The sequence below is a fragment of the Hemitrygon akajei genome, chromosome 29 (genome assembly GCF_048418815.1).
Source record: "Hemitrygon akajei chromosome 29, sHemAka1.3, whole genome shotgun sequence".
Lineage (NCBI taxonomy): Eukaryota > Metazoa > Chordata > Chondrichthyes > Myliobatiformes > Dasyatidae > Hemitrygon > Hemitrygon akajei.
Window position 1 is genome coordinate 48,554,213 of NC_133152.1, and position 24,062 is coordinate 48,578,274.

Sequence of the window (24,062 nt, forward strand, 5' to 3'; positions counted from 1 at the left end):
AGCAAGGGAAACTAGAGACTGGTGAGTCTCATGTCAGTTGTAGGGAAAATGCTGGAGAAAATTCTTAGGGATAGGATATATGAGCATTTGGAAACCCATGACCTAATTAAGGAGAGACAGCACACACGAGGAAATCTGCAGATGCTGGAAATTCAAACAACACACACAAAATGCTGGTGGAACACAGCAGGCCAGGCAGCATCTTTAAGGAGAAGCACTGTCAACGTTTCGGGCCGAGACCCTTCTACAGGACTCATGGCTTTGTGCTGGGCAGGTTGTGCCTTACCAACTTGATTTGTTTTTTTTTGATAAGGTGATGAGAGAGATTGAAAAGGTAGGGCAGTGGATGTTTTCTCCATGGATTTTAATAACGAGTTGGACAAATTGCCTCAATAGAGGCTAATCCAACATATTAAGATGCATGGGGTTGTGGCAAATTGGTTGTTTGGATTCAGAACTGGCTTGTGCAGAGAAACCAGAGGGTAGTGGTTGAAGGGACTTATTCAAGCTGGAGGTCTGTAATTAGTGGAGTTCCGCAGTGATCGGTGCTGGGACCTCTGCTGTTTGTGATGTATATACATGACCTGGATAAAAACATAGAATGGTGGGTTAGTAAATTTGTGGATGATACCAAGATTGGCAGAGTTGTGGATAGACTGGTAAAGAATACAACACAATACAGATGTGGGCTGAGAAATGACAGATGGAGTTTAACCCAGATAAATGGGAGGTTGCGCCTCAATAGGGCAAATGCAAGGAGACAGTACACTGTTAGGGGCAAGTCCTTAACAGTATTGATTAGCAGAGAGATCTTGGGATCCAAGTTCATAGGTCCTTGAAAGTGACTACGCAGGTCGATAGGGCAGTTAAGAAGGCTTATGGAATGCTTGCTTTTATTACTCGAGGCATTGAGTTCAAAAGTCAGGAGGTTATGTTGCAACTTTATAAACCTCTGGTTAGGCCACATCTGGGGTATTGTGTACAGTTCTGGTCACCCCACTATAGGAAAGATGTTGAGGCTTTGGAGAGGGTGCTGAAGATGTTTACCAGGATGCTGCCTGGTTGAGAAATCATGTGCTATCACAAGAAGCTGGATAAGCTTGGGTTGTTTTCTCTGGAGAGGCTGAGTAGAGATCTTTTAGAGGTTTACAAGATTATGAGAGGCACAGATAGAGTGGATAGAGAGTATCTGTTTCCCAGTGTTGACAAAGTCTGATACCAGGGGGCATGCATTGAAGATGAGAGAGGATAGTTTCAAGGGGAATGTGAGGGATAAGTTTTTTTTTATCAGAGAGTGGTGGATGCCTGGAATGCACTGCCTGGTATGGTGGTAGAAGCAAATGCATTCGAGGCTTTTAAGAGACATTTGGATATGCACATGGATATCAGGATGATTGAGGAATATGGACATGGAGTAGGTAGGAGGGATTAGTGTTTAGATGTTTTTGATTTGCTTTTTAGCTGTTTCGGCACAACATTGTGGGCTGAAGGGCCTGTTCCTGTGCTGTACCGTTCTATGTAATGGACAATGGTGCGGGGACACCTATTCACTAACTGGCGCTGGAATTTATAATGTTTTCCCTACCCAGTAGCTGTTGCCTCGTAACATGTTGTTTACAGTTCATTTTGGGTTTGGGAGTTTATACACTCCGAACAGAATGTTGGTCTGCTTTCTGAAACATTCACCTAACTTTAGCGGCTATAAGTAACCTTCAGTTCTTTGTGGACTGGGTGTGTCAGAATCAGTAATCCGTTTGCCAAAGGGTAGAGCAGGATATGGGCAGATGTGGGTGGAGAAGTGGCAGGTAGAATTTCATTGCGGCAAGTGTGAGGTATTGTATTTTAGGGAATCAGAAGTGCATGGGCCGTGTAAGGAGCCTTAATCATGCATGCAGTTGTACAGAGGGATCTTGGGGTCCAGATTAATAGCTCCTTGAAAGTAACTGCACGGGTCAATAGGGTTGTAGTGAAGGCATATGGCAGGCTTGCCTTTATTAGTTGAGGAACTGGGTTTGAGTTAGAAAGTTACACTGCAGTTTAATAAAACTCTGGTCAGGCTACATCTAGAGTATTGTATTCCCCTTCATAGGAAGCTTTGTTGACATTGGAAATGGGATGATGGGTTAATTGTCAGCAGTGCTCAGAGTGAACCCATCTGGAGAGGACAGTCAGAATTACTCACAAATGAATTGTTTGGTTCTCAGATAAGAACAAGGTAAGGAAGAAACCGAGATGAGAGCAGTGCAGGTGCTTTCCAGTCCCTGTGTTTGCACCTGGAGCTCGTGATGCAAAATCCAAAGGTAAAGCCAAGGAAGGCAGGAATGGGAGAAAACTCAGTGGAGAAGAAAAGGAACAAGCAGACATTGAATCGGGCAGTTCAGGCTGCCCGGCATCAGCTGGGAAAGTCTTCGGCATCCAATCCATTCATTACAGGTGCGTTTACTGTTAGATGTAGACAGAACCTAGCTCCTGTACAGGTGACACCCACATTACAGCTGTTCGGCTAACAGAAATATGCCTTTCAGAATTCACACATTACTACCCAGATATTTGAGATACATAATATAATTCACTTTTACTGAATTTATCCGAGAAAGCTTATCAAGTTCATAGGACATGATCTTCCACGTTCAAAGCCCTGCTCACTACCTCAAAACAACTTCTTCATTCCAGATGTATGTACTGTATACCTTATCCTTCAGAATCCACTAGAGTAACTTACTAACCGCAGATGGTAGACTCACTGGTCTATAGTTGCCAGAATTTTCTTTGCTACTCTTCTTAAATAAAGGCACAACATTCATTAACCTCCAGTCTACCAACATCTTGCTTATCACTAATATTTTTACAAATGTATCTTTAAATGAAAAAAAAAGTATCAGCAGGGTTCCCACAAGTTATTTTCTAGCCCCCTGCAAAGTTCTTGGATAGACACGGTCAGGCCCTGAAGAATTACCTCTTTATAAGTGGGGGGTTATAAGGGAGGCAGGGTTTGAGGGTCGGCACAACATTGTGGGCCGAAGGGCCTGTAATGTGCTGTACTATTCTATGTTCTATGTTGTTCTTCAGAAGAAGTAACTGAGAGGCTGAACAGAGCCTCAGATGCCAAAAACCAAAAGAACCACAAAGAATGCAAATACGAAATAAGAAAATGCTAAAGATACTCAACAGGTCAGGCAGCATCTGTGGAGAGAGAAAACAGTTAGTATTTCAGGATGGTCCTCCTTCATCAGCACTTTCTGGCTGATCTGAAATGTTGCATCTTTCATTCTCTACAGATGTCACTAATGAAACGGATAGTCCAGTATTGGTGGTTTATCACTGCTGGACTATCACATTGGTTGTCATATTCTGTATTACAGACTTACAAATGATCCAAGGAAAGTCAAAGAACAAATCACTGTGCAAAAACAACAGTGATAAAAGAAGTTAATCACCCAAATATAAACTGAGGTAAGATCAGTGCAAATATGCTCAGCATTCCAAAGCTGCCGACAGGAGCGTGATTGTGAACAGGACTGAGATCAGCCGTGAGCAAAGCAAATGTGGGCAATCTCCAGGGGCAAGATTTAGTTATTTGGAACCATTGGGCCTAATTCAGAGGAGTCAACATAGGATATATTCTGCACAAAAATATCTCACAAATCTGACTGATTTTTTTTGAAGAGGTGACTAATAAAATCGATGAAAACTAGGAGAGAGACATGGTTTACATGGATTTTAGCAAAGCTTTTGACAAAAGCCTATTTGGTAGGCCGGTCCATATGGTTAGGGTACATGGGATTCAAGGTGTATAGGCAAACAAGATCCAAAATGACTTGGCATTATGAGGAATAGGGTAATAGTTGAGGTTTTCTGATGAGAAGTCTATGACCGGGGTATACTTCAGGGGTCAGAGCTGGGTTGTTTATTGCTTGTACGTACATGATTGGTTGAGAATGCTGATGGGTTCAGTAGGAAGTTGCTGAGTGGACAAAAAGTGGTGGCTTGTTGGATCACAATGAAAGTTGTGAAAGGATACAGAGAGATCCCACCCAACTGGCCTCACCTATCACCTTCCAGCTATCCTCCTTCCCCCCCCCCCCCCCACTTTTTTATTCTGGCATCTTCCTTCTTCCTTTCCAGTCCTGAAGAAGTGTCTCTGCCTGAAACTTTGATTGTTTATTCTCCTGCATAGACGCTGCCTGACCTGCTGAGTTCCTCCAGCATTTTGTGTATGTTGCTACAGAGAGACATAGTTCATTTGGAATTGTGGGCAGCACGGTGAAAGGTGAAATTTAATCCAGAGGCAATGCATTTTGGGACATCATAAATTAACTGATCGTATACAGGCAGGACCTCAGGAGAGATGGTGGACAGAGGGATACTGGGGTGAAAGTTCATAATTCCCTGAAACTGTGGATGGATAGGGGAGTGAAGAAGATATTTGACATTGCCATCCCCTACTCACAATTCCTCTGTCTCCGCTGCATCTGCTCTCAGGATGAGGCTTTTCATTCCAGGATGAAGAAGATGTCTTCCTTTTTTTTTAAAGAAAGGGGCTTCCCTTCCTCTGCTCTCAAATGCATCTCTCCCATTTCATGCACATCTGCCCTCACCCCACTGCCCGCCACCCCACGCGGGATAGGGTTCCCCTTGTCCTCACCTACCACCCCACCAGCCTCCGGGTCCAATGTATAATTCTCCATAACTTCCGCCACTTCCAACAGGATCCCACTACCAAGCACATCTTTCCCTCCCTCCTCTTTCTGCTTTCCGCAGGGATCACTCCCTACGCAACTCCCTTGTCCACTCGTCCCCCCCATCCCTTTCCACCGAGCTCCCTCCTGGCACTTATCCTTGTAATCGGCACAAGTGCTACACCTGCCCTTACACTTCCTCCCTCACCACCATTCAGGGCCCCAGACAGTCCTTCCAGGTGAGGCGACACTTCACTTGTGAGTCGGCTGGTGTGGTATACTGCGTCCGGTGCTCCCGGTGTGGCCTTTTATATATTGGTGAGACCCGACGCAGACTGGGAGACCGTTTCGCTGAACACCTACGCTCGGTCCGCCAGAGAAAGCAGGATCTCCCAGTGGCCACACATTTTAATTCCACGTCCCATTCCCATTCTGATATGTCTATCCATGGCCTCCTCTACTGTCAAGATGAAGCCACACTCAGGTTGGAGGAACAACACCTGATATTCCGTCTGGGTAGGCTCCAACCTGATGGCATGAACATTGATTTCTCTAACTTCCATTAATGCCCCTTCTCCCCTTCTTACCCTATCCCTTATTTATTTATTATTTCCTTTTTTTCTCTTTCTCTCTCTGCCCATCTCACAATCACTCCTTGCCTGTTCTTCATCTCCCTCTGGTGCTCCCCTCCCCCCTTTCTTTCTTACTAGGCCTCCCGTCCCATGATCCTTTCCCTTCTCCAGCTGTGTATCCCTTTTGCCAATCACCTTTCCAGCTCTTAGCTTCAACCCTCCCCTTCCTGTCTTCTCCTATCATTTTGGATTTCCCCCTCCCCCTCCCACTTTCATAGCTCTTACTATCTCTTCTTTCAGTTAGTCCTGACGAAGGGTCTTAGCCCGAAACATCGACTGTACTTCTTCCTATAGATGCTCCCTGGTCTGCTGTGTTCCACCAGCATTTTGTGTATGTTGCTTGAATTCCCAGCATCTGCAGATTTCCTCATGTTTACAAGATATTTAACATGTTTGTCTTCATCAAGTTCGGAGGTCCTGTTGCAGTTGTACAAGAGAATGGTTACTTTGCACATGGAATATGGTCTAGAGTTCCTGTCTCTGCATTAGAGTGTGTGGTAGCTTTAGAGGGAATGCAGAAGAGTTTCACTGGGATGTTGCCTGGAACAGCAAAGTTGGATAGATTAAGTTTATTCTCACTAAGAATGAAGATGGCTCAGAGGTGACCTTTAAGAGATTTATAAAAACGATGAGGGATAGATAGGGTAGTTAGAATCTGTTTTCCCAGGATGGGGATGTTTAATACATGAGGCCGCAGGTTTAAAGCGAGAGGAGAGAATATTAAAGGAAATCTGTGGGGCACATTTTCACACTGTTGTATGGAAGAAACAGCCAAAGGAAGTGGTCGAAGCAGGTACAGGTGTTTGGGCAGGTACTTGGATGGGAAGGGAGTGGAGGAATATGGCCTAATGCAGGCCAATGTGATTAGTGTAAACAGGCTTTCTGGTTGGCGTGGGTGCGTTAGGTTGAAGAGCCTGTTTCTGTGGTGTGTAACTATGACTACAGCGCTGCCACAGCCTTTTTATTCAAATACAGTAACAGTGGCTAATCAAGTTATTCCAAGTAATCCCTTTATTATCAGAGGAGGAAGTGCTGGATTAAATCACATAACACGAGCCTTCACTAGCCAGTTTTTCCACTGTTTTGGCATAACAATAGTGTAAATTCTAACTACTCAGAGCAGTTTTAAAAATTCTCCATATCCCTTTGGTCCAATATTGGTGTTTTATGAACTGCCTTTGGTACAACATAACAACAATGCATTTGTGTTAGCACATAGAACACAAGCCGTTCAGCCCACAATATTGTACTGGCCTTTTAACCTATTCTAAGATCAAAGTCCAACCCTATGTCCTTGCCATGAAAAATGGGAATGGGTGTAACCCTTTCATTGCAGTTTGTAATTTTCGTTAGCTAACTCTGGCTAACAGCCAAGTGACTCAATATTGCATGGAAGTGGTGAAAAGTCCACTTTCAATTAGCAACACAGGTCTAGGTTTGGTATGATTCGGTTTTAACCATGCAGGAAAGCTAGAATGTCCTGATTAGGGATCATTAATTGTGGTGTGTAAATACTGCCCATGAAAAGTTACTGTTCAGCAGGAATAACAGACCTTACACGGGCATAAAATTAAAGTTAGAAGTATATTTACCAATATTTCAACTTCAACAAACAGTTAATAGAAATATAAAAGAAAAAGAGCCCATTACAGTTAAACAGGGCTAAATAGAAAACCTACAGCACAACACAGACCCTTCGGCCCACAAAGCTGTGCCGAACATGTCCCTACCTTAGAAGTTACTAGGCTTACCTATAGCCCTCTAGTTTTCTAAGCTCCGTGAACCTACCCAAAAGTCTCTTAAAAGACCCTATCGTATCCACCTCCACCGCTGTTGCCGGCAGCCCATTCCATGCACTCACCACTCTCTGCATTTAAAAAAAACTTACCCCTTGACATCTCCTCTGTACCTACTCCCCAGCACCTTAAACCTGTGTCCTCTTGTGGCAACCATTTCAGCCCTGGGAAAAAACCTCTGACTATCCACATGATCAATGCCTCTCATCATCTTATACACCTCTATCAGGTCACCTGTCATTCTCTGTCGCTCCAAGGAGAAAAGGCCAAGTTCACTCAATGTGCACAAAACCATTGGAGCTTGTTGCTGAACTAGTTGGGTGTATCGCTTTACTCACTGTGCTGAATTCCAACACCAACTACAGGTCGAACTTCCCTCGAAGAACATCCCAAACAAACTGGTTAACTCAGAAGTAATGGCACTTCCTCCTTGAAACCATTCATCTGAACAAAGCACTCCTTGCGAAAGGGTCTCCCCTACAGGTGAGATCCTCCAAGTGTCTTTCCTTGTGCTCTTCTCCACACCTCCTTCTCTACCAACATCGCCCAACTGAAGAGACAAATCCAGACCACTGTCCCTCAGAAATATGATCCTGCCCAGCTCTCTCGAATGTTCCGTGGCATCCCACTGGACAGAATGTTACAGAACCCCACCAAGACAAGCCCAGTTGGCTGACACAAGTTGAGCAAATGGCTCCTTATCTTAGCCAAAGCCAAAACACGAGTTGATGAAGCTTAACTAACAGAACACACTACGTTTTCAGAAAAACTGCTAAAATAAAATACCTAACAGCATAGCAGTACAACAACATGTCCTTAACCAGAGCATTACATGGGTAAGGCTGACCAACAGGGCTCTGGTGAGTTGTGTAGGCCAATCCCCATACAGTGGGCACAAAAGATTGCAGAAATGTCGATGAACTCCAACCATACCATCGACTTCAGAGGACAATGGAGATGGGAAGTCATCAATGGCCCATACTCCACTTAAGAGCCAAGGGCCCAGGGAAGGGAGGAAAATCAATCTACCCTTCCCTCTCAAAAAGCCCTCCAGTTTTCAATCATCCATGTGTCTAAGAGCCTCTTAAATGACTGGAAAGTATCTGACTCTAGCACCACATCTGGCAGGACGATCCATGCACCCACCACTCTCTGTGTATCCCCCCTATAATTTCCTCCAATCACTTTAAAAACATTCCACTCTTGTTAGCCATTGCCACTCTGGGGGAAAAAGGTGCTGGCTGTCCAATTCTATCTATGACTCATATCATACATCTCTATCAGTCACCTCTCATCCTTCCCCATTCCAAAGAGTTTTTCATTCCAAACAGAAAAGCTCTTGCTTCCTCAAACTTTCCTCCCAGGACATGCTCTCTAATCCAGGCAAATTTCCTCTGAACCCTCTCTAAAGCTTCCACATCCTTCCTATAATGGCAACCAGAACTGAACACAATATTCCAAGTGTGGTCTATCCAGAGTTATAGAGCTATGACATTATCTCACAGCTCTCAAACTAAATCCCTGACTAATAATGGCCAACACTCCATATACCTTCCTAACTATCCCATCACTAGTGCAGAAACTTTGAGCTTCTGACATCATTCCACCTCCCCCCATCACCAACACCACCTACTCACACACCTTCCACTTCAGCAGGTTTCACCTATCACCTAGCTTCATTCCCCCCCTCCCCCAACCACCTTCTTATTCTGGCTTCAGTCCCCTTCCTTTCTAGTCCTGATGGTCTCAGCTTGAATCATCAACTATTTACTAGAATGTTACCTGGGTTTCAGCACCTAAGTTACAGGGAAAGGTTGAACAAGTTAGGTCTTTATTCTTTGGAGCGTAGAAGGTTGAGGGGGGACTTGATAGAGGTATTTAAAATAATGAGGGGGATAGATTGAGTTGACGTGGATAGGCTTTTTTCCATTGAGAGTAGGGGAGATTCAAACAAGAGGACATGATTTGAGAATTAGAGGGCAAAAGTTTTAAGGGTAACATGAGGGGGAATTACTTTACTCAGAGAGTGGTAGCTATGTGGAACGAGCTTCCAGTAGAAGTGGTAGAGGCAGGTTCGGTATTGTCATTTAAAGTAAAATTGGATAGGTATATGGACAGGAAAGGAATGGAGGGTTATGGGTTGAGTGCGGGCCAGTGGGACTAGGTGAGTGTAAGTGTCGGCACGGACTAGAAGGGCCGAGATGGCCTGTTTCTGTGCTGTAATTGTTATGTGGTTATTCCCCTCCGTAGATGCTGCATGACCTGCTGAGTCCCTCCAGCGTTCTGTGTCTTGGTCAAGATTTCCGACAGCTTCAGGATCTCTTGAGTTTATAGTGTGGATAGTTGGTTGGCTGGCGAACAGGAAACCGATGGTAGACATAAGCAGGTCATTTTTTGCTTAGCAAAATGTAATCAGTGGTGGGAGCAGCAGAGAGAGGAGTAGATGAAAGTACAGAAGGGACAAGCAGGTGGCCATTGTTGGGAGTGGGAGTAAGGAGCTTCTGCTTGGAAGAGACGTTGGCTCTGGGTAAGTTTCTGTTAAGTTTCCCTTTTTTCTTACTGTGTCAGGGGTACTTAGTGTAATTTAAATGGATGTTGGAGTCCTGGGAGACCCAGTGTCTGTGTGAAGTGCATCCGGCTGCAGTTCCTTAAAGACCATGTTTGGGATTTGAAGCATTAGCTGGCTGATCTTAGGCTTATACGGAAGAGTGAGGAGATCATCAATTGAGGTTCTAGGGAAGTAGGCGCCTTTTAGTTGCAGGAAACAGGTAGCTGGGTGACTGTCAGGAGATGGAATGGAAATGTGAATAGGCAGTTAGTGCAGAGCACCCCTACGGCCATTCCCCTCAATAATAAGTATACCGTTGTGGCAGATGACCTCCCAGGAGAAATCCACGCGACCAGGATATTGGCACTGAGCATGGATCTGTGGTGCAAAAGGGAAAGAGGGAGAAGAGGAGAGCAGTAGTGATAGGGGACTCAGTCATCAGAAGAACACACAGGAGACTCTGTGGATGTGAATGGGACACCCGGATAGTATGTTACCTCCCAGGTGCCAGGGTCAGAGACATCTCAGATTGCATCCACAGCATTCTGGAGGGGGAGGGAGAGCAGCCAGATGTCTTGGTACATATCGGTACCAATGACAAAGGAAGGAAAAGCAAAGAGGTCCTGAAGAGAGAATCTAGAGAGCTCGGCAGAAAGCTGAGAAGCAGGACCTCCAGGGTGGTAATTTCTGGATTGCTACCTGTGCCATGCACAAGTGATGGTAGAAACAGGGTGATTTGGCAGATTAATGCATAGCTGAGGAGCTGGTGCAGGGGGCAGGGCTTCAGTTCTTGGATCATTGGAATCTCTTCTGGGAGAGGTATGACCTGTTTGAAAGTGACGGGTTGCACGTGAACCCGAGGGGAACTAATATTCTCGAGGGTTGAGGAAGGTTTAAACTAATTTGCAGTGATATGTGAACCAGAGTGAAGTGACCCAGGATAGGACAGATGGTAAAAATGCAAAGATAACGTGCAGTCAGACTGTCAGGAAGAGCAGGCAGATGATAGGGCAAAGTTGCAGCCAGCAGGGTGAGTATCAGTGCATTAGGGATGCAAAATCAAAAAGGGTAGCAAATGCAGTACTCAAAGTGTTATATCTCAGTGCATAAAGTACAAGAAATAAGGTGGATGCATTTTTACAGATTGCCAGGTATGATGTTGTGGCTATCATTGAATTGTGGCTGAAGGATGGTTGTAGCTGGGAGCTGAATGTTCAAGGTTACATGTATCGGTTGAATAAGACGGTAGGGCAAGGGGGTGGTGTGGCTCTGCTGCTAAAGAATGGCATCAAATCAGTAGAAAGATGATAGTAGAGTGATAATGGCATGAGTTTCTGGAAAAAATGCAGAAGCTGCAGGATAGATGTGTTGCAAAAACAAAGAAATACTCAAATAGCAAAATAGTATAAACATGGATGAAAAGGGAAGTGAAAGATAATGTAAAAGCAAAAGAGAGGTATACAACAAAGCCAAAATTATCAGGGAAATAGAATTGGGAAGCTCTTGGAACACTACAGAGAGCAAGCTAGCAAACAATATCAAGGTGGATACAAGAAATCTTTTCAAGTACATAAAAAAAAAAGAGATGAGATTTATATACAACCATGAGAAAAAAAATGCCAGAGAAATAATAAAGGGGGACAAGGAGATGGCCCCTAAATACTAAATGAGTATTTTGCTTTAGTCTTCACTGTGGAAGATATTTGAAGTGTGCCAGGTGTTGAAGGGTGTGAGAGAAGAGAATTCAATTCACTTTATTTTCCATGTGGAACTCCATTTGCGCAGTGGTAAGGACAACGTCACAGACTTTAAGATATACAACTCTACACTACATATAGTTGAATACAATATAAAATACTCACAATAGATAATAAAAACTAAGAACTAATTCATGTGATTTTAAATACACATGCACATAACAAAACTGACTGCTTTTACTGTCAAGGGTGCCATGCATACTATATATTCAAAAGGAAGTGAGTGCAGTTACTTTTACAAGGGAGAAGGTGCTCGAAAAGCTGAAAGACCCAAGGGTACATACGTCACCTAGAGCAGAGGAACTGCACTCTAGGGTTCTGAAAGAGGTAGGAATGGAGATTGTGGAGGGATTAGTAATGATCTTTCAAAAATCATTGGACTGGCATGGTTTTGGAGGACTGGAAAATTGCAAATGTCACTTCACTCTGGGGAACCTGGTAGAATTCTTTAAGGAGATTACAAGTAGGATAAGTAATGGGGATGAAGTGAAGGTTATATATTTGGATCTTCAGAAGGCATTTGACAAAGTGCCACACATGAAGCTGGTTACCAAGTTAAAAGCCCATGGCTGTACAGGAAAGTTACTGGCATGGTTAGAGCATAGGCTGATTAGTAGGACACAGCGAGTGGGAATAAAAAAGTCCTTTTCGGGTTGGCTGCCAGTGACTAGTGGTGTTCCACAGGGGTCGATGTTGGGACCGCTTCTTTTTATGCTGTATATGAATGGTTTAGAGATAGAATAGATGGCTCTTTTGCCAAGTTTGCAGATATATGAAGCTTAGTGGAGGGGCAGGTAGTGTTGAGGAAACAGGTAGGCTGCAAAAGGACTTAGACAGATGAGGAGAATGGGCAAGAAAGTGGCAAATGAAATACAATGTTGGAAAATCGATGGTAATGCAGTTTGGTAGAAGAAATAAATGTTCAGACTATTTTCTAAATGGGATGGGCCAAGTGCCTTAAATTCTGCTCCGATATCTTATGGTCTATGGTCCTGTGGTAATCTGTGTGGGTGCCACGGGGATCAATGGTGGGCATTTGATGTAAATGACTGAAGATGCATAAGACCATAAGATACAGGGTAGAATTAGGCCATATGGCCCATCGAATCTGCTCCACCATTTCATCATGGCTGATCCAATTTTCCTCTCAGCCCCAGTCTCCTACCTTCTCCCCATTTCCAATCATAAACTGACCAATCAAGAATCTATCAAACTCTGACTTAAATATAGATAATGACTTGGATGCCACAGCTACCCGTGGCAAAGAATTCCACAGATTCACCACTCTCTGGCTAAAGAAATTCCTCCTGATGTCTATTCTAAAAGGATGCAGCTCTATTCTGAAGCTGTGTCCTCTGGTCTTGGACTCTACTATCATAGGAAATACCTTCTCCACTTTGACTCTATCAAGGCCTTTCATTTTTCGATGGGTTTCAATGAGGTCACCCTTTATTGTTCTGAATTCTTGAGAATACCAAATTTACTGTTACTAAATTTGCTAACAACCCAAAAATTAGTAGGAAAGAGTTATAAAGAGGACTTTTGGAGGCTGTGTATCTGTACAGGTTGGTAGAGACAGTGATCACCCCAACAGTAAGTGGCTGTCAGAGATCAGGGGGTAGCTAGTGGACATTAGACAATACCTGGAGGTGTGTGAATGGTGAAAGAGCTTGCATAGGCCAGATGGGCTAAATAGCCTCCTTTACTGCCATAAAGGAATATGAAAAGTAAGGTGGGGTAGGAAATTATGAAATTGTCCACCTCGGCAGGAAATGATGAAACCCCAGACCCAAAGTGCATCTCCTTCTGTAGGCTAGATATTGTTGTAGGTTATTTCTTAGAGTACAGAAACAGGCCTTTCAGCCCATCCGGTCCATGCCAAACCTAGTCTCATCAACCTGCACCTGGATTAAAACTCTCTAAATATCTTTTAAATGTTGAAATCAAACCTGCCTTCACTTCTTCCACTGACAGTTCATTCAACCCTCTCACCACCCTCTGAGTGAAGAAGTTCCTCCTCATTTTCCCCTTCAACAAATCACCTTTCCCCCTTAACCCCTGAGCTCTAGTTGTAGCCTCACCAACCTTTAGTGGAAAAAAATCTGCTTGCATTTACCTTATCTATACCCCCTTAATTTTGTATACCCCTATCAAATCTCCCCACAATCTTCTAAGTTCGAGAGAATAAAGACCTAACCTATTCAACCTTTCCTTGTAGCTCAGGTCCTCAAGTTCTGAGTTCTTTCAACCTTATTTACATCTTTCTTGTAGGTCGGTGACCAAAACTGCACACAATACTCCAAATCGGACCTCACCAAAATCTTATACAATTTCAACATAACATCCCAAATTACATTGCAAAAAGCATGTCAGTTATATAGTGACCACAGATGAGATCCCTCCTCCAATCCAACAAAGGCCATGGGCCTCTCAGGCATTGTGTTCTCTCACGGCATGCAGGCCTGGCAGCTGGTATTTTGGTTGCTGTCAGTAAGGGCTACGTTGGCAGACATGAATTCAGCAGCAGCCTAACAAAATAAATAAACTTCCTAACGATGAGATACTATCTTCACCTTTGTCTATTACACTCTACAGCTGGGACACTGAAAACAAAAGTCGGGAAGTTATACTCCAGTTATTTAGGTCACTGGTGAACACTATGGTAGTGTAGTAGTTAATACAATGTTATTACAGCTCGTGGTGTCGGAGTTCAGAGTTCAATCCTGGTGACCTCTGTAAGGAGTCTCTGTACGTCCTCCCCGTGAAATGTGTGGGATTATTCCAGGTTCTCTGGTTTCCTCCCACAGTCCAAAGACATACTGATTAGGTTAATTTGACTTTGTAAATTGTCCTGTGATTAGGTTAGGGTTAAATCAGGGTTGTTGGGGGTTGCTGGGTGGGGCCTATTCTGTACTGCATCTCTAAATAAATAAATAGAACATGGAACACAAAGCATAGAGCTGTCTGTCAGTACAGGAACTGCTCTTTGGCCCACAAAGTTGCAACAGACTAATTAAAGTGATAATTAAATGTTTAACCAAACTAATTCCCTCTACTTACACAATGACTATATTTCTCTATTCTCTGCACATTCATGAGATTCTTAAATGCCTCCATTGTATTTGCCTCCACTGCCACCCCCGGCATTGCATTCTGGGTCCTCACTATTCTCTCCTTAAAATATTTATATATTTAAAATATTTAACGAGGCTCCGCACCCAACACACCATTCTCCACAATTTCTGCAACCTACAAAGAGATCCTACCACCAAGCACATCTTTACTTCCAGACCACACTCCGCAGGGATCTGTGATTCCTTTGTCCATTCGTCCCTCCTCACTAATCTCCCTCCCAGCACTTATCCTCGCAAGTGGCCAAAGTGCTACACCTGCCCATTCACCTCCTCCCTCACCTCCATTCAAAACCCCAAACAGCCCTTCCGGATGAGGGGACACTTCACCTGCGTATCTACTGGGGGCCACCTATCGTATCCAGTGCCTCCAATGCGGCTTGTTCTACATTGATGAGACCAATCAAAAACTGGGGGACTGCTTCACTGAGCACCTCCGTCTCTTTAAAGTCACCTCTCTATTCGCCCAAAGCAGAACCTCCCAGTGGCCAAACATTTTAATAGTGATTCCCATTCCAACATGTTGGTCCATGATCTCCTCTTGTGTCAAGGTGAGACTACCCTCAGTGTGGAGGAGCAACACCTTATATTCTCCAACCTGATTCTATGAATATTAATTTCTCCTTCCAGCAAAATAAATTCCTTCTCCCTCTCCTCTTCTTGCATTCCTCACTCTGCCCTCTTACCTCTTCTCTCCTGCCCATCACTTCCCCCTGCTGCCCCTTCTCCTTCCCTTTCTCCTGTGGTCCATTCTCCCCTCCTATCAGATTGCTTCTTTACCTCTCCCACCCACCTGACTTCACCAATCACCTTCTAGCTGTCCTCCTTCCCCCTCCCCCCAACTTTTATTCTGGCATCTTCCCCCGTCATTTCCAATGAAGGGTCTCGGCCCAAATGTCGACTGTTTATAGATGCTGCCCGACCTGCTGAATTCTTCCAGTACTTTGTGTGTGTTGATCTGCCTGTTCTGGCAGCTCAGTCTCGGCAGCCTCAATCCTCAGAGACTTCTCCAGTGTTCTCTCTACCCATGTTTATGACTCATCAGTCATTCCCCCCAGCCCCACCCCAAACACACACACAGAGGAGATAGGGAATGTAACAAAAGTTGCTGCTTCTAGGGAGCAGGAGGAATGGTGTCATTAGGCCCATATTCATGAGGGGATCTCAGAGAGACCTCCAACACACTAATCCCAATATATGACGAGTCTAGAACCAGGGGTCATACGATACAACATTTAGGAAAAGATGAGGATAAATTTCACTTAACAAAGACACATTCATTCATTATGTGCTGTATCATATGACGTGGGCGATCATGGTGTAGACAATAATTTTTCTTGGCAAACTTTTCTGCAGAAGTGGTTTGCCATTGCTTTCTTCTGGGCAGTGTCTCTACAAGATGGGTAACCCCAGACATTATCAATACTTTTCAGAGTTTGTCTGCCTGGCATCAGTGGTTGCATAACTAGGGCTTGTGATATGCACCAGCTGCACCACCTGCCCCCATGGCTTCATGTGACCCTGATTAGTGGCTAATCAGGTGCTACACCTTGTCCAATAGTGACCTGCAGGCTAGTGGAGGGAAGAAGTGTCTTACACCTCCTTTGATAGAGACACATCTCTGCCCCGTCATCCAATAACAAAGACTAAACTGACATTAAACAAAAAATAAATAAATGCAGAAATTGGGAATCTGAAATAAAAACAGGGAAAAACTGGAAATACTCAATGGGACACCACACACAAAATGCTGGAGGGACTCAGCAGACCACTTAGCATCTATGGAGAGAAATAAAGTCAATGTTTGGGGCCGAGACCCTTCATTGGGACCAGGGAGATCCATCGACAGAGAAACGGAGAACTTCTGAGGTCAACAACTCTGCTGAGAGTCTCCACTCTTTCCGTTTTTGTTTCAAGTTTTCAGCATCTAAAGGACATTTTAATTTTAGGGCCAACAGCCCAGAGTCTCCCCGTGACCATTCAGGGTGGCTGTTACTATTTGGGAAATTTATAAAAAAGCAATTGTGACTTGGACTGTACAGCAGTGTCAGTGAATGTCTGGAACCTGTAATCTGACTGTGCAGACTATGTGACCTGAAGGATTACCATGTGCTGAATCCCACAGAACAGAAGAAACCATTCATATCTCCAAGAGCTATCCAATTCCCCCATTCTCCCCACCCTTTCACTGCCTTCCCCCCATTGATTTTGCAAAAGTTTCAAGTACATATCCAATTTCAATTTGAATTAAAACTGCTTCCAAGACCCTTGAGGCAGTGCTCACCAAAGAGCAACTGACTTCTTTAAAAATAAATTCTCCTCATCTCCCATCTTGCACTTCTGTTGAATGTTACCTTTCTTCATTAGATCTTTACCTTCTAACCAAAGGGAATTTCTCTCCACATCAAGCAGACTGTGCCCTGATTTAACCGTAGTTTTAGGAAAGATGTCATTAAGCTGGTAAGAAGATTTACGAGAATATTGGCAGGACTTGAGCGTCTAAGTTATGGGAATAGACGGGGCATGTTGAGGATGGATGACCTTAGAGGTGTATAAAACTATGAGGGGCATAGGTAGAGTGAATGCACATAGAGTAATCATTTTCCCAGAGGCAGTTCTATAGAACATGGGTTTCAGGTGAGAGGGGGAGAGGAGGCCTGAGGAATAACTTCTTCACACCAAGGGTGGTGAGCACATGGAAGTGATTGATACAGGTATAATAAGACATTTGAACAGGTACATAGATAGGAAAGGTTCAGAGGGAGATGGGCCAAATGCAGATAGATGAATCTGGCCCAGATGGTATTCTTGGTCAGTACGGACAAGATGGGCTGAAAGGCCTGTTTCTGTGCTGTATGACTCCATGAATATTTGAGTCTATGTAATGAGAGGTGTGAGACAAGGATTCTGTAAGGTGTGCGTTAGGGTTTCAACATTTTATAATTTATATAAACTATTGAGGTAAAGATATTGTTGCTAAATTGACACTACAAGAATAGGTAAGTAAGTGAATCATGAAGAGGATGTAAAGAGGCCAAAAAGGGATATAAATACAATAATAAATGGTTTAAAATCTACAGTGGAATACAATGTGGGGAACAGGCAGGAAAAAAAATTAAAAAGAAACATGTTATCTAAATGGTGATAGATTACCAAGCTCTGCGGTGCAGAAGGAGCCAGTGTGGCCTTGTGTGCAGGTATTTATTGGCTGGGCATTGAATTCAAATGCAGGAAGGTTATACACAAGTTATACTGGGCATTGGTGAGACCACATCTGAGCTACTGTGTACAGTATTGGATTTTTTAAATCAGAAAAATGATGTTAATACGAACATTGAAAGTTTCACACAGAAGGTTGATAAGGTTACCTTCTCTGGAAAGTTTGGACAGACTCGGCTTGTGTTTGCTGGAGTGAAAAGTGAGGCGATTAAAACACTCAAGTTGCTGAAGGACACACACAAGGGAGATTCTGCCTGACCTGCTGAACTCTTCCACCATTTGTGTGTGTTCCTCTGGATTTTCAGCATCTGCAGAATCCCTTGTGTTTCAGGTCTTGACGGGATGTTTGCCCTTGTGGAAGAACCTAGAACTGGGATTACTGTTCAAAATTAGAGGTCTCCTGTTTATGATGAAGATGGGGTGGTGAGTTTTTGGGACTTCCTTCCTTAAGGGGCAGTGGAAGTGAAGCCTTTAAATGTACAGATGGTTGATGCAGATGGATATTTGATAACAGTGAAATAAGGCGGTGGAAAGGAGCAAGGATTTGAGTCTACAATCAAATCAACCGTGATCTTTCTAACCAGCCAGGCAAGGTGTTGGGGCAAGTAATGAATTCCATGGTAGCTTGACATTTAGCCTCATGCTGCTACAGCTCGGGGTGTCAGAGTTTGGAGGTCAATCCTGGTGTACTCTGTAAAGAGTCTGTACTTCCTCCTCATGGAATGCGTGGGCTTTCTCTAGGTTCCCTGGTATCCTCCCACAGTCTAAAGACATACCGGGTAGGTCCATTGGTCAGCTTGAAGGGCCAGATGGCTTATTCCGTACAGTGTCTCTAAATAAATAAAAAAATAATTCTACACAACTCATAAAAATGCAAAGTTCAGTACCTTCTGAATAGCACAAGTTTAAACCGACCTTTGATAAGAAATGCACTTAGAATCCTAATCATTTCCACACACTGACATCAGCTCAGCTCCACTGCGGGAACTGAGCCAATAATTTAGCCTGACAACTGATGGTGGTTCTGATAAACAGCTACAAAGTTAGATCATTTGATTTGATGGGAAATCTTGAATATATGGAGAACTGGTGTCAGGGAAAATTAATAGGGGAATTGCATTGCCCTGTGGGCTAGCATATGTTCAATGGGCTGAACAGTTTCCCTTTACATTTAAGGAAATAAATCATGTCTTCAGGTTGAGGCAATGTGTAAAAAACATGTCCTGCACATCTCCTTTGAACTTAATCCCTCTCACCTTAAACGCATGCTCTCTGGTATTAGACACGTCAACCCTGGGAGAAAGATATTGTCTGTCTGCTCTACCTTTGCTTCTCATAATCTTATAAGCCTCCCTCAGATCTCCACTGAGCCTCCGCTGCTCCAGAGAAAACAACCCACGTTTCTCCAACCTCTCGTTATAGCACATGCCCTCTAATCCAGGCAACATCCTGGTAAAGCTCCTCTGCACCCTCTCCAAAGCATCCACATCCTTCCTGTAATGGGGTGACGAGAACTGTAGCAATACTCCAGGTGGGACTGAGCCAGAGTTTTATAAAGCTGCAACTTCCCAGGTCAATGCCTCAAACATTCCACATGAACTTGGACCCCAAGATCCCTCTGCTCATCAACACTGTGGTTAACTGTATATTGTCTCTTCACATTTGAACTCCCAAGGTGAAGCACTTCAAGGTTAAACCCCATCTGCCATTTCTTCAGCCATATCTGCAACTGGTCTGTATCCTGTTGCAAACTTTGTCCGTCTGCTTCGCTATTCACAACACCACTGATCTTGGTATTATCTACAATCTTACTAACCCACCCAGGTCGTTTACATACACCATAATCTGCAGAGGTCCATATGGAATACCACTAGTTACTGACCTCCAAACAGAATGAGTTCCATCGACCACTACCCTCCATCTCCTATGGGAAGCTGGACATTAGGGTTAGGGTATTGAATGTTTATTATGGAAAAGCGCGACTGCACCAACATCCTCACATCTACCTCCCAACTTGCCAAACAGGAGGATCTGGCACAAGACAGCCCAAGCATAGAAAGCAAGTTGGTCGTGCAAATCAAAAGGAAGAAGACAAGCCGAATACTGGCAGGAAACAGGAGGACAGTAAAGGACAAGGTCCTTTCTTCTACGTTGGAGGCACAAGTGGAACTTCATTGTATGTTTAAAATAATCTCCTTTCTGACAGTCTCTGGGCTTGAGTGTACTTGCTTCCTTTATTGTTCTGTGGGCTCTAAACTGGCTGCTGAGGCAACATTTCATCACTGAGGTTGCGAAGATGTTATATCTTTCTTTTTCTGAGTCCTGGAAATGATTAAATATGAGGCAACCTTTTCACAGATGGGATAGGTGATTCAAAGTAGATTTATTAGCAAAGTACGTATCTGTCACCATGGACAACCCCGAGATCCATTTTCTTGCAGGCATACTCAATAAATTCATAATAGAATAATAACTGTAGTAGAATCAATGAAAGACTGCACCAATCTGGGCATTCAACCAGTGTACAAAAGACAACAAACTGAGCAGATGCAAAATCAAATAAATAACAATAATAATAAATAAGCAATAAATATTGAGAACATAATCTGAAGACTCCTTGAAAGTGAGTCAGTAAATACAATAGCCATAATAGAATCAGTCAAAGACTGCACCAACTTGGACATTCAGCTAGTGTGCAAACAACAACAAGAAGTATTATATGTAGCCTGCAGAACAACATCATGGTTCATCAACGCCATCTTGGTGGGCAGTGAGTAGTGTAGCTTGTGAGGTGGTGGTAGGGTTGAGAATGGAGAATTACACATTTTTAAGATGTGTAAAGGGGTGGAGTAAGACCATAAGATATCGGAGCAGAATTAGGCCATTTGGCCTATCGAGTCTACTCCACCATTTCATTATGGTTGATCCAATTTTTCTCTAAGCCTCAATCTCGTACCTTCTTCCCATTTCCCTTCATGCCTGACTAATCAAGAATCTATCAACTTCTACCTTAGATATACATAAAGGATTGGCCTCCACAGCTGCCTGTGGAAAAGAATTCCACTGATTCACTACTCTCTGGCTGAAGCAATTCCTCCTCTTCTCCATTCTAAAAGGACACCCCTCTATTCTGAGGCTGTGTCCTCTGGTCCTAGACTCTCCCACTATAGGAAACATCCACTCTGTCTGTATCCTCTGGTCCTAGACTCTCCCACTATAGGAAACATCCTCTCCACATCCACTCTATCAACAACTTTCAATAGGTTTCAATGAGGCCATCCTTCATTCTTCTGAATGCCAATGAATACAGGCCCAGAGCCATTAGACACTCTTCATATGACAAGCCATTCAATCCTGGAAATCATTTTTGTGAACCTCCTCTGAACCCTCTCCATTTCCAACGCATTCTTTCTAAGATAAGGGGACCAAACCTGCTCACAATACTCCAAGTGAGGCCTCACCAGTGCTTTATAAAGTCTCAGAATTTCATCCTTGCTTTTATATTGTAGTCCTGTTGAAATGAATGCTAACATCACTTAGCCTTCCTCACCACAGTAGGTGGTTGATGGTTGTTTGTTAATATTTGATGTGGATTATTTGGGCCAAAGGACCTGGTTCTGTCTATGACTCTGATTTCAAGTCCATTTGCATTTGCAATGGCATGCATGCTCTGGTAAATCTCTTTGTTGACTAACAGATATATGTTGAAATTTTATATTCTGCTTTGTTAACACAGAATTACCGCCTTCTGCAGGGACAAGGGCTGGAAGCAAATCCTGGATAACAACCGAGATGACTACTACTTTAAATGGTCTGATGCTAAAGTAGTTTCCAACTATCAAAACTTTCAAGAAGGTAATAAGTAGAATCAAAATGGCTCAGATCAGTCAGAATCTGCCATAAATTACTATGCCAAAACAGTGGGCTTTTAGTTCAGTACAACTTGGAGTAAGTTCTTTATTCAGTTCTGAGAGTCAGAGACTGCAATTCCCTTGTCACTGCATTTTGCAAGGAGGATTCTGGAATATGAGTTAGACAGACATACAGGGTTCAGGAAGAAATTGTTTTGGCTGTAAGTTTTAAATCCACCCATTCATCCATCATTCTCTTTGACTTTCTACCATCAGGCAGGAGACTCCAATGCATGGAGACAAGAACAGTCTGGATGGGAAACAGCCTCTCCCTTCAGGCCATTTGGCTTCTGAAGTCCTTGCCACATCACATTTGAAGTGTCACTGGATAACTTGTACTGTTCCTTACTTTACTTTGTTTATCTATGTGTAATTCAAATGTAGATTTAATTTTTACCTTCCTAAGTTATTGTGTGTTAAGTGTACTACTGTGCTTTACACCCTGGTCCGGAGAAATGCTGTCTTGTTTGGCAGTATACGTGTATATAGTTAAACGGTAATAAACTTGACTCATCTTGATTTCTATGGATGCTTGACCACTGAGTCTGTTCAAGGCCAAGCCTGAAGGGCTTTTGGACATGAACGAACATGGACTGGTCAAGGAAGTGGAAGTAAGTGAGAAGGTCACTCACAATAGTATCTGGAGATCTACTCTTCCATTGCTTGTGCCTTATTCTTCTGAGTGACATGTGTTTGGTCATTGTGTTTGATTTTGTCTGTGCTACATAAGCACGTACTATGAACATCTACATTAAGTACTCCCATATGACATAGCTTAGTTCAGAGTTAAGCCCTCGCTGCTTTGCATATCCACATTGTATTCAGTTTTTCTTTGTCCACTACAACTTAGATTTATCAAACACAACATTATCCCAGGATCATTTTGCTCTACAAAGCATGTACATGGCTAGGAAAGGCTTAGAGGGTTACGGGCCAAACACAAGCATATGGAACTTGCTGAGTTGGATTCTTGCTTAGCATAGACTGTATGGGCCGAAGGGTCTGATTCTGTGCCCTATGACTCTATGATTCTATTAAGATGAAATATACATCCAGTGAAAAACAGCAGGGCAGCTTTGTTGATCAAAACTGTAGTCAAAGATACAGGTTCTGAGAAGGGTTGTAAGAAGAGAGATATGTTGTGAGTGGTCCTGGAGTCAGCCTCAGCTGAAAGGAATTAAACATCTTCTGAATTTCAAATGGAGGCAAGAGGCAATATGGAGAATTCAGTAGGATTTGGTGGAAGACTTTTTTTTAATGCTGTCCAGGACGTGAATTGCACCAGTACGTACCTGTTTAACCTAGAGCTTCTGGAACCTTGAAATGTTTCTGATGTTGGATAAGGAGCTACAAGCTGGACCCATCATGAATCACCCTTCACATGGGCAATTAATGCAGCCTAACCAATGAAGCTCATGCTCCAGAAATAGACAATATAAAAGATGTGCTGTAAAGGGCAAAGGTACCCAATAAATACGAGGATTGAGAGCCAACAGTATTTCATACTTTAGGGGTGCCACTGTAGAGTAAAGGTAAGTGCGACACTGTTACAGCTCAGGACGATCTAAAGCTCAGGGTTCAAATCCGGTGCCATTCTATTAGGAGTCTATGTGCACCCTCCCCGTAGAATGCCTGGTTTTCCCCGGGTGCTCTGGTTTCTTCCCACAGACCAAGGGTGTACCAGGTAGGTTAATTGGTCATTGTAAGTTATCCTGTGATTACATCAGGTTTAATCAGGGTTGTGGGGTTGCTGGGGCAATGTGGCTCGAAGGGCCAAAAGGGCCTAATGTTACAATGTGTGCTGATGGACAACTGATCCTAGGTGTGGAGGAACACCAGCCTCCCATGTAGAGACAGAAGCAAGAGTTCCTTCACAGGAATTCCAACTGAACATTGATGGCTTGACTGAGCAACACCATGAGATGAGTCATTCTCAAAACACAAAGACCCTGCAGCGAGCACTAATTGGGAGTCCGTTTTAAATAAATCACAGTACGCTGTAAACCCATGCCAGTCAAAATAAACTGGACAAGATTAACAGTAAGCACAAGAGCTTAACAACTCTAGTTAAAACAACTATTATAAATAGGTGCACAGGCCTGCAGGACTCATGACATCTAATCCACGCTCTATCACTCAATAAAATAAAGATAAATAAATAAAATAATGTACAGTGATACTAACTTTGCCAATATTTGTGCCTTTGACTTGTTGTTCTAAAAGGTAAGCAGATGGTGAATCAAATCCCAAACAAAAGTGTCCTGACCAGCAAGTTTGGCCTCTGCTCTTCACTCAAGAACAACGAACGTATAATGAATAAGTATGGCAGGATAACGTTCTCGAGGTAAGTGTGCTTCTCCTCTGCATTCAGAAATTTGGCAGAGGTTTG

At 43.4% G+C, this 24,062-nt stretch overlaps 1 protein-coding gene across 9 annotated transcripts in view; it reads left to right on the plus strand.

The window, feature by feature from the left end:
• LOC140718500 (protein polyglycylase TTLL10-like) overlaps positions 1-24,062 on the plus strand; it is a 201,237-nt gene that overhangs the window by 138,103 nt on the left and 39,072 nt on the right. For 8 of the 9 annotated variants that reach the window (XM_073032401.1, XM_073032400.1, XM_073032403.1 and 5 more), the window contains exons 2-5: positions 2,205-2,433; positions 19,788-19,938; positions 21,499-21,617; positions 23,897-24,017. In XM_073032401.1, the coding sequence (XP_072888502.1) occupies positions 2,286-2,433; positions 19,788-19,938; positions 21,499-21,617; positions 23,897-24,017 (539 nt within the window). In that variant the 5' untranslated portion in view covers positions 2,205-2,285. The remainder of the gene's footprint in view (positions 1-2,204; positions 2,434-19,787; positions 19,939-21,498; positions 21,618-23,896; positions 24,018-24,062) is intronic. The other variant, XM_073032402.1, reaches the window with a different exon arrangement.